This window comes from Lagopus leucura, unplaced genomic scaffold (genome assembly GCF_019238085.1).
Source record: "Lagopus leucura isolate 7727_CA_CO unplaced genomic scaffold, USGS_WTPT01 Super-Scaffold_100159, whole genome shotgun sequence".
NCBI lineage: Eukaryota > Metazoa > Chordata > Aves > Galliformes > Phasianidae > Lagopus > Lagopus leucura.
In genome coordinates this window covers 30,016,305-30,027,727 of record NW_024962335.1, presented here as the reverse complement: position 1 = coordinate 30,027,727, position 11,423 = coordinate 30,016,305, and the positions used below count along the sequence as shown (strand labels likewise).

Below are 11,423 nucleotides of genomic sequence, written 5' to 3'. Positions count from 1 at the left end.
CACACTCTTACAGAGGCCTTCTAATGAACTTGCTGTAATTTATTACCATCTTTTTCATGTTGGGGGCCCCCGACCCACAGTGTTCCAGATGCAGTCCAAGCAGTGCTGAGCAGAGGGAAGCAATCACTTCCCTTGATCTACCAGCAGTGTTCTCAACTAACACAGCCCAGGATGCCAAAGGACTTGCTTACTGCCAGGGCCAGCTGCTGGCTCATGCTCCACTTGCTGCCTGCCAAGACCACCAGGCCCTTTGGATCAGAGCTGCCAGCCAGGCAGTTCCTGGCCTCTTTTGTTGCAGACTCCCAAAATCTCGTGGTATTAATTCGTCAGGGTGGTCAGAATACAATCCCGCTCCCAATCCCAAACACCCAGAAACTCCCAGAGTGCCAATATCATCTGCAGTAACTTCAGGATTGTTTTCAGAGACATTAAATTAAAATATTATTAACGCATTTCTTCCAGTACCTTTAAAAAGATGTGGCTGAATTCCTCCATATGCTTGTAAATGAAAATGAGAACAGCTGCTGTGAGGTATTCCTCTTCTCCAAGCAAGGTTGTTTATAGTAAAGGATACTAGGCTTTGATCATCTGCTTGTATTTACTAAATTGATTCCAGTGTCTTTGCCAGTGGGCTGTATGGATTCTCACCATGAAATGCTCCTGCTCATTTGAAGTGGCTGAAATTGTTTTTCAATGGAATTTTCCATTATGCTCTGTGCTATCTTTCTTCAAAGCACAATTTGTTCTCTGGGCAGTACTTCTTGTCCATTGCAACCATTTAATATCTTGCTCAATACTTTTGTTTTCTTCCCATGATGCATTACCTCCATTTAATTCCCATCTCAACCCAAGTTTTCCTTTACAGCTCACTTGCATGTAACCTGATCTATTTGTTAGCAGATGCTATTCAGGGCTCTTCCTTCTCCTGCTGCTGCCTCCTCAGTAGTGAAACAGGGGGCAGTCATGGCTTCTTAGGGTTGAGACATTGCCTTTTCCAAAGATCTGTGGCTTCCCCCCTTCTTTTTCCTCCTTGAAATTCAGGGTGTTAAAAGGTACAGACACAATATCCTGCACACCCTACCATTCGTGCATGAGCATAGCAAGCAATTTCAAGGCAGCCTCCTACGTAGATCATAGACATTGTGGGTTTCTTAAAAACAGATATTTACTCCCCAGGAGCAGGGAACAAACACAACTATGACAGAAGGGAAAGAAATCCACACCTACAAGCCCCAGATCTAATGCTTTGCCCACTAGACAGCTGCAGCAAATTGAGTCTTCCTCCTCCTTCTGCCAGAACAAAACATGTACAATCTCACAGCCTTAGCTGTGGACTGCAAAACCACAGGTAAAGATTTATGATAGCTAGTCCAGCAACACAACATAGGAGAACTAATGGGGTCACACATCTTATACTACTTACCTACGCACCCCATCATTACTTTACTTCTCAAGGAAAAGAAGAATGATTTTGACTCTGCCTTACATTGTTCATTGTTTTTACTGTATTACAAGCTGCATCTCTATTAAATTGGCAACATTTGCTACACTACACACAAGCACAGCACTGAGAAGCTGCACACACATACTGAGAGCTTGTACTTCTGTTAAAGTTTACTTTTAAATGTGATTAACTTAGATATGAACACACGCTTTAAAAAAAAGTAGGCTAGTGTATTCAAATAAGGGAAAAACTTCCACAGTTAAGCAATATTAAACTGCAGTAATACAACAGTTTCCAAGTACAAAACCCAGAAAGATATGAAATAAAAATAACTGCATTGTTACTGAAGAAATACACAGAGTCTCCCAGAGTGGATGTTTCAAAGTGAAAAAGTTTGATAATAAGATGTACAATGGATTCTGCCATGAAAACCTAATCCCATTCCCAGCAATGTAGAAATCTCAGATTAAGGTCTCTCAGTGCCAATAAAAATACATACGCTTCAAGCTCACTTTACAAGCTTCACTTGCAGTTTTCTAAGTTCACGAGTTAAAAAACAACAACAAAACAATAAACAGCTCCACATGCACTGAATGCAGTTGTTAAAAAAAAAAAAAAAAAAGAAAAAAAATAGGCCTAGCTTCAAACAAAAATTTGCTGCCTCAGGCCTCCCCTGACCGTAGACACATTCACATGGCTTAGTAAGTTGCCACAGCCCAGTTATTTTTAATAAATATCCTTCTTTAGAACTGTAGTTGTGCCACAGCCTGCTCACCTCCCCACTTGTTCCGCCTTTGGAGGAATCTGGGTGGTACAAAAGCCTCACAAGAGCAGATTAGATTTAGGACTACAGATATACAAATTTGACTAACTATTAAATACAAGCCTAAGTGCTACAGGTTGGAACAGCTTTGTATTTTTTTAATCCTCAAAACTGGAGGCTGCTACGTGTACCATCCTGTTATACTCAGTTTCATTAGTGTAGTTTACTAAGCAGAAGTATCTAATTCCCTGCAGATCCATTGCTAAAGATGTACTGGAACTACTCTTAGCCATTTCAACACATTAGCAATGCATGTAACTTCAGCTGACGTATGTGCAGTACACATCAGTGTCTTGATCAGCAAACGAGCAGACATTAAGTATAATCAAAAACCAGCCTACAATAATATGAGACAGTGGATTCAAAAATACAGAAAGTGACTAATGGTTCAACCCCCAAGTTCAAGTACTAGAGCTCAAATTATCTGGTTCTTTGGTTTATTTATTTTCTCTCAAATGGAAGAAAAGGTGTTGGTATTTCCAGAGTCCTAAGATGAGGGGCACAAATTTATTTAGTGAGTGAAAATGAGAAGAAAAACCTCTTAAAGAACGTTAAAGATCACAGGCTTTTTGCTGCTGAAGATCATTCATTCATGTGGCAGTTAACTGCTTGCACTGCAAAGCAATATTACATCAGACATTTTCAGTTTTCTCACTGCTCTCCTCATTACCTTTAAGGTGAGTGCTTTATAGGCACTCACCAGTTGCTGTGAAAAGGCAGAACATCAGCAGAAGCAGGTAAATGTCTGTCTGTGGTCACAAGGGAGTCAAAGACCAACTCCTGAATTACAAACAATAAAAAAAATGCCAACACCACATATTTGAAGATTTATTTATTTTTAAGTGAGATGCCAATAGCAAGAACACTTACTCTGCAAACTTCTAAGTTTACTTACCCCTTTACTTGCTCTGTAAAAGATAAGCTAAGTAGTAATACAAATGCTTAATTACCATTTCCGTTAATTAGAACAGATGGCCACCACTGCATTCACATCATTGTCTCCATGGAACTCTGGCAAATTAAACAGTGTGTCCGTGTTTGAGTTTAAAAAACAATAAAAAAAGTACACCAGGAACATACAAGATTGAAGGCAGGTTAGTAAATTACATATTCTTAAGGTTCTTTTGTTTCCTTTAGACATGAAGGCTCATATAAAAAAGGATAAGACTGAAGTCAGACATATATATGGAAAAAAAAAAAAAAACCTAAGAAATTAATATTTTAAGCCAAAGAATTATACATTAAGATGTATAATTTGAGAACAAAAACCACTGGTTCTACAATGTGTTTCTGTAATTTGAGCATTGATAAAAGCTACTGTTACCGATAATCAGGGCACCTGGAAGCCCCAGGAGAGCAGGGCTGGCCGCTGCAGCTCCCGGTAGGCACAGGGCTGGGTTTTACACCAGATCACTTGCCACAGTTCAGTTTTGCAACGGTGTGCTGCCCCCTGGTGCTACGAGTCCGGAAGGGGCTGGCTGTGTGTGCCACTTCTGGTCTTCAGTTGCGACTGGGCAATATCAGCCAGGGCGCTCTGTATCTTTTCCAGCAGCATATCTCCACGATAAACCACCTCTTCCAGACGGGCAGCTGCTTCGTGATTCTCTTCTTCTAACCGGTACAGACTGGCAGCCTTTAAAATAAAATGGGAGAAAAGTAAGGATCTTCAGATATAACCCAAACTTGACTGTTACTCACAGGAGGAGGTGATCTAATGATTACCATAGAAAGCAAAGATTCTCCTTAGCCCGGAATCCCATACTTGTGATATCTGAGCAACTCATTACAGTCTAAAGCACAGTGCATATCCACGTGGAATAAAGAAAAGCTCCACTATGTAGAGATATTAGCTTTTTCACATTTTGAACTTTTAGCAGGTCTCCTGAGAAGTTAACATTCCCACAGTTACTGAAAGGTCCCTATAAGATGTAAGGATGGTTTATTCAGCCCTTCCCATTAGATAGTATATTTCACACAAAAATATTATTAAGCCATATTTGTTTTCCATTATTTATTTCTCAACCAAAATGTTTTTCCTTTAGACAAAGTTGGTGAAATAAAACGTTTACCAAACTTAAAATTACTGAAACATATTCCAACTCAATTACAAATGAGAGAAAATAAAACAAATCCACATACTTTTTAAAACTACTACCCAAGTTCTTAAGACCTGGGTAAACAGTTCTTAAGAAGTCATGCTCAAACTAAGCTAAGTTCTACAAACATGTCCTGGTTTCAGCCCAGAGAAGTCTGATGGTGCACCAATGTTGGGTTGTTGCTGAGTGATGGTTGTGCACTCAAAGCTGGGCTGGACTGCTTGGCAAGGAAGAGCTGATGGCACAACGGTGCAGGGCAGGGGGTGGCCACAATACAACCTGTGTCAGGACACAAGTGGCCTGCAGGCTAGACATGCCTCCTTTAGAGTATTTCAGTAACTACTGAAACAGTATTTTTAAAGAATATTTATCTTTAATAGTACTCTAATTTACACAGCAACAACAACAAAATCCCAAACTAGAATCAGTAAGAGGGAGAATCCATGCTAACTTATCTCAAAACCAAAAAGATCAGAAACTCTTTTGAAACCCAATTCTGCATTAACAAACAAGAAAATGTTAGAATATCAGTTCTGAGGAAAGCATGTCCCTGCTGGGCTCTCTACTCTGGCTTCCTTGCATCAGCTGTCACTACAATCAAATGCAGCTCAGTCATGAAACAAGCATACTACTTGGTTACAGCAGGAGACTGTTTGATTCTTTGACTCTCCTTTGACTTCAGGAGATCTTAAAGCAACTCTAGGTTTCTCAAAGAAGCAGAGTTATTTGCATCCTCGTTGCATTCTAAAAAGAAAATACTTGATGTAAATGCAGAAGCTAGAGTCCATGAGGAAGATCCTGCATACTAGACAAAATCTTTACAAAGAACAGAACAATAAGCCAGCAACATTTTTGGAATTGGGGGGGGGTCAGAAGTATTTTTTTGGAAGTGAGAAACAGATATCTGAGTGTTGCAAAAGGGTTCAGAAGCTGTTTGCAGCAGTTCAGATCCCGTAAGGCAGGGAATCAGAATTGTTTGAGTAGCAAGGGACCCTTGAAGGTCATCTAGTCCAACTCCTCAGCAATGAACGGGGACATCCACAGCTAGATTAAGTTGCTCAGATCCCTATCCAGCCTGACCTTGAACGTCTCCAGGGACGGGGCATCTACCACCTCTCTGGGCAACCTGTTCCAGTGCCACATCACACTTAGCATAAAAAATTTCTTCCTTACATCCAATCTAAATCTTCCCTCTTTTGGTTTGAAAACATTTCCCCTTTTCCTATCATAACAGACCCTACTGAAGAGTCTGTCCCCTTCTTTCCCAGAGCCCCCCTTTAGATAATGTAAGATCACTCGTGGTCTCCTCAGAGTCTTTTCTTCTTCAGGCTGAAGAGTCCCAGCTAGTCCCAACTCTCTCAGCCTGTCCTCACAGGAGAGGCATTCCATCCCTTGCATTATTTTTGTGGCCCTTCTCTGGATGAGTTCCAACAGGTCCATGTCTCTCTTGTACTGAGGACTCCACATCTGGACGCAGTACTGCAGGTGAGGTCTCACCAGCACAGAGTAGAGGAGCAGGATCACCTCCCTTGCCCTGCTGGCCATGCTTCTTTTGATGCAGCCCAGGATATGATTGGCTTTCTGGGCTGCGAGGGCACACTGCTGGCTCATGTCCAGCTTGCCACCCACCAGTATGCCCATGTTCTTTTGGCAGAGCAGTGCTCTGTCCCTCTGTACCCAGCCTTTACTGACAGTAGGGGTTGCTGGGACCTTGGCGTAAGACCTTCTACTTGGATTTGTTGAACCTCATGATGTTCACCTGGGCCCACAGTTTGAGTGTGTCTAATAGCTTTCTCAATAGCAACCTGTCCCTCAGGTGTGTCAATCACACCATACAGTTTGGTGTCATGTGCAAACTTCCTGAGGGTGCACTCAATCTCACTGCTGACGCCATTGATGAAGATATTAAATAGCACTAGATATTAAATATCTATTTTTTTTTAAATAAAAAATTATTAGATATTAAACTAGATCCTGATGGACACTACTTGTCACTGATCTCCATCTGGACACTGAACCATTGACCACTGCTCTCTGGATATTATCTTGCAACTATTTCCTTATCCAGTGAACAGTCCTCCCATCATATCCATATCCTTCCAATTTGGGGAGTTACGGGGGATTGTGTCAAAGGCTTTACTGAAGTCCAGACAGATGACATCAATGGCTCTTCGTTTGTCCACTGACACAGTTACATCATCATAAAAAGCCACTAGGTTGGGACAGACAGGATCTGCCCTTGGTGAAGCCAGGTTATCTCATATCACCTCAGTCTCTTCCACGTGCCTTAGCTTCCAGGAGGATCTGCTTCATGATTTTCCTCAGAACACAGTGAGGCTGACAGGTTGGTAATTCCTGAGTCATCCCCTTCTTAAAAGTGGGTCTGCTGTTGCATTTTTCCCAGGGATTACATCTGATTGTCATGACTTTTCAAATACCATCAAGAGTGGCTCGGTGACTATATCAGACAATTCCCTCAGGACTCCGAGATGCATCCCATCAGGATTTATAGGCTTAGAGATGTTCAGGTTCCTCACGTGGTCACAAACGTGACCTTCTCTTATAGCAGGAGGGGCACTGCTCCCCCAGTCCCTACTGTCTGACTCATGTGCACAAGGGGTGTGTGAAGAGCAGCTGCCAGTGAAGACTGAGGCAAAAAAGTTGTTGATTATCTCAGCTTTCTCTTAGTCCATTGTTACCAGCCTGCCTGTACTGCTCACCATCTGGGGGAACACCTTCTTGGATGTTCCTTTTCTGATTGATGTACCTGTAGGAGCCTTTCTTGTTCTTCTTTACATTCCTTGCTAAGCCCAGTTCTAATTGGGCCTTGGTCTTCCTGACTCCATCCCTACATAGTCCAGTAGCAAGCCATACTTCTCCCAGGGTACCTGTCCCTGCTTCCCTTGCTTGTGTATTTTTCTTGCTCTCTAGTTTGTCTGGCAGGTCCTGGTCAAGCCATGCTGGTCTCTTGCCTCCCCTTTCAGACTTGCAGCACCTGGGGACACAGACAGCTCTTAAAGGTCTGCCAGTGCTGCACCGCTTCCTGGTCCTTTAGGACAGCTTCCTAGGGGCTTTGTTGGCAGATTCCCTGAACAGCTGAAAGCTAGTTTTCCTAAAATTTAGCATCCTGACTTTATTCTTTGTCCAATATCCCTCAGGAGTGGGAACTTCAGCACTGCCTGATCACTACAGCCCAGGCAGCCTCCAATCCTGTTGTAACCAATCAGTTCACTTGCATTGGTGAATGCATTGGTCCGGTATTGCATCTCCCGTGTCTATTACTAGGCTCAAGAAGTTACCCTCAAAGCATTCATTCCAGGAGCCTCCTGGATTGCCTACAGCTTGCCATGCTACCTTTCCAGTAGACAGTGGCTACTTCTGGAGCATAGGAAGTTCCGCACAAACATGCGCAAGAACTTCTTTACAGTGAGGGTGACGGAGCACTGGAACAGGCTGCCCAGGGAGGTGGTGGAGTCTCCTTCTCTGGAGACGTTCAAGACCTGCCTGGATGCCTACCTGTGTGACCTGCTGTAGGGAACCTGCTTTGGCAGGGGGGTTGGACTCGATGATCTCAGGAGGTCCCTTCCAACCCCTACAATTCTGTGATTCTGTGATCTGCTAATAACTGCCTCAGCCAGTAGCCCCTTTCTGATCTCGAGCACTCCCTAGAGCATCTCTGGTCTAAAAAAAGGAGCAAGAGATAAAAACACAAAGATTGTCTGGCTGGTCCAAAGGAAAACATTCTATTACTGAAAAGTCAAGGAACTATTCTGTGACAGAGATGGAGAAATTAGGATATACTGCAAAGCTTTAAATAAATGGTAACATTTCAGAACTAAAGGCTTCAATAAAGCATTGGCTCTGCAGCTACAAAATGAAACACAGCTCTAATGAGCAAGAGAATAGGAAAGATTAGCAAAGAGAAAAAAAATTAGATAACAAAAAGCTACAATGCATAGGACTGCTGTATCGGTATTAGAATAGCTTAAAAATCATAGGCAAATGTAATATATCCTAGAACTGATGTTATAATAAATTTTTGTGTTGCTGTTGTTACTTATTGCGTTTTCTTAAAACATTCTAGCAAAAAAACCCCAACAAGTTTAAATTATGCTGTGTATAATCTCAGGAACAGATGCAACTTGCAGTTTTCCCAATAAGCCCATGTACTTGCATGAAAAAAAATCAGGCTTATATTATAACCATTTTTATGATTAGATGGCTGAGAGTATTAAAAAAAAAAAAAAAAGAAAAGAAAAAGAAAAAAGAAAAAGGAAGTTTGTCTACCTAAAATACACTCTGGTATTTTAAGAGCACTCTTACCTGCAAAGCTGCTGTTGATTCTTCACTGGGCAGGGAATCTATTAGAACATCAATATCTTTTGCAGTTCGTGCAATCAATGCTGCAAACAGTTGGGCATATTCTTTGAAAGAATTAAAAAAAGTCAGCTTACTCGATGCATTGCTAGAAATAAGCACAACTCTGCATTCATGGCATGGAAAATTCTGAAGACCTCAAGTATGTATATGTTACAGTTTCTCCTATATGAAGGAAACAACAGTATTACAACTGACAAGAAAGGGACCCTATTAGAAGATGATGGTTGATTCCAATTGCAGATTAAACAGGATAACTCGTTATGCAAAGGGCTAGCCTTTATATAAATGAGTAAACAGCTAGAACTCCATCATGGTTAGCCTGTTAAGAAATTACTAAGAGTATTCAGTATCCTAGTCACTATAGTAAGTATTGGAAGTAAGTTGGTTGTTCTGAAAGTAATGCTTCCTATTTATTTCCTTGGCAACTACAACAGTTACAAAGAGCACATTTACACTTTTTAATAGAGTATATTCTCAGCTACAAAACACTGTTTTTCAATACAGTCACCATCATCAGCTTTGCATTTTCGCTAGTGAAAAGCCTGCAGGCCATCCTGTAAAATCTGTGTGGCCATCCAGAATGGGGTTTGTTTTTCACATCGCTGTCACCACTGCTGAAACACACCACCCACCACCTCACCGTGATAACATCTACTGTTTGGCCTCCAAAAACATTCAGTAAGTGCCAATGAATGTCAATGGGTGTCATTTTTTTCTTCCACATGGAAGGATTCAACAACAAATCTCTGCTTCATATGCACTTCCACATCAGACACCGTTTTGCCAGACTGCCCCTCTGTTCCCACCCTTCATACAACAACAAAACGTAATGGAACATTGGTGGGAAGGTTTAGCCTCTATTCCACCAACATCTGGTGTAGTAGATCAATATAATAGAAAAGCACTACTTTTGGAGCAGCCCTCATAGTTAGGAACTCATTTAAACTTACGGTCCTTGTCTTAAGACCTGCCACTGGACAAATAACACCAGAAACAAGGTAAAGACTGTAACTCAAATAGACAGATCATTTAAATTACGTAATAGGCCATTAGTGAATGAAAGAATGTAAGGCTGGTTTGTTTTAAAGAAGGACAACTATTCACCCACAGGAAAAGTTAAGTTGTCACCGAGACATGGAACAGCAGTGAAGATTTGTAAATCTTAGTTTAGCTACTAGATGACTGAAAGAACTGCATCAATTTTTAGCAATCTGGCTCTAAAGCCAGAAAGAAAAATTTTCTATGTGGAATTGTATCATTCAATTTGAATCAATTTTGTTTCTACTGCTAAAATATTGAAATAGCCCTCTTAGACTTATAACTTAAGATCTTACACAAGGCAAAGATCTTACATGCTTCATTCTCTTGATTGCCAAATGAAAAAAATATTGTGTAATGAGAAAAATGTCTAGACGAGAGTGACACTCTCAAAGACAGACTTGTCCTGAAACTAATAAATAAAAAAACAACTCCGAAGAACAACAAATATCCCAATATACCCATTTAAAGCCTTTTCTGTGTCACTCACTTCACTCTGATGTGTAAATCAGTGCCCTCCAGACTGAGTTTTAAGGCTTTCTTGTTAATAATTTAAATACCCAAAGATATTCAACTGGTTGCTTTGCAATGTCCCATTAACATTACAAACTTGGTTGTATGATTTTAGTGAACTCGTTACATTCAGAGTTTTAGGAATGACAGAAGATTCCTTAATTAATTACATAAGCAATCAATGTATGCAGAGAAACATACTTAAAAACCGGTAAGACAGAGAGCTTTAAATTAATGCATGATTCCATAAAACAAACGCTTGCTTGCATTCAAAAATTAAAAAAGTAGAGGAAAGCTCACTAACAGCCTCCCACAGCAGTCCTCTTACACAAATTTATATCTGAAGGGCTACTGTATCTGTGCAAATAAACATCACAAGAAGTACATTTCAATGCTTAGATGCAACTCAAAATGATGTTGCCAAGGTCACAATCTCATAAGCAAGCCCGACATCAATTTGTGACTTCACTGACAGTTACTGGCAGAACTGCTTGCTCAGCACGAAATAACACACAATATTTGAATGACAGTGTGCCACGAGGGAACCCGAGCGACTTACCTTCCGTGGGATTCGCCGGCTGGTCTTTGTTGATTGCTGTCTGAATGTTGCTGAAGGAAGCTGGGGGGCCACACTGCTGCAGCACACCGATGGCGTTACAGAACTGGTCAGCGAGCTGCAGGGTGCAACGAGACTTCGTTTATCAAATCTCTAAAGCCATTTCCACTTTATTTTGTCCCCCCGCCCACGAGAACTACGCGCAGACCCCACAGCTAGCTAGGAGCAGCGGCAAGGGTCCCTTGGCTGGGATCGTCGGGGGGGGGAAGCGACTCGCAGCCCACAGCGAGCGGGCAAGAAAAGAACCAGCCCAGACCAAGATCCCTCCCTGGTGGGAAGAAGAACAGTTGCCGAGAAAAAAAGGCAGCGACCGCCTTACCGAGTTCACCGCATCCTGCAGCTGCGTGAGCCGGTCCGCCATTGCTAAGCCGGGCGGGGCGGGGGCCTCCTTCCGGTAGGCGGGGGGGGCGTGCGTCTCCTTCCGGTGGGTGGGGCATGGCATGCACCTCCTTCCGGTGGGTGGGACGGGGACCTTTTTCCGGTGGGCTGGGCAACGCGCGCCCTCTGCTGGCC

The 11,423-nt window shown here is 42.0% G+C and overlaps 1 protein-coding gene across 1 annotated transcript; it reads right to left on the bottom strand.

Moving 5' to 3' along the window:
- Nucleotides 1-3,082: 3,082 nt before the first annotated feature.
- MED21 (mediator complex subunit 21) lies at nucleotides 3,083-11,309 on the bottom strand. The gene is made up of 4 exons (XM_042890466.1): nucleotides 11,230-11,309; nucleotides 10,854-10,968; nucleotides 8,687-8,787; nucleotides 3,083-3,900 (listed from the first exon to the last, which is right to left on the bottom strand). Exons 1-4 carry the CDS (start codon nucleotides 11,269-11,271, stop codon nucleotides 3,724-3,726), a joined length of 435 nt encoding a protein of 144 aa, XP_042746400.1. The 5' UTR covers nucleotides 11,272-11,309; the 3' UTR covers nucleotides 3,083-3,723.
- Between the last annotated feature and the right edge of the window lie 114 nt (nucleotides 11,310-11,423).

Bases quoted from the DNA above. Each gene is read 5' to 3' on its own strand.
- MED21 (XM_042890466.1), bottom strand. From the start codon at position 11,271: ATGGCGGACCGGCTCACGCAGCTGCAGGATGCGGTGAACTCG. The intron at 8,788-10,853 runs GTAAGTCGCTCG...ATTCTTTCAAAG, and splicing joins GCCGGCGAATCCCACGGAAG to AATATGCCCAACTGTTTGCA. The intron at 3,901-8,686 runs GTAAGAGTGCTC...TTTATTTTAAAG, and splicing joins AATCAACAGCAGCTTTGCAG to GCTGCCAGTCTGTACCGGTT.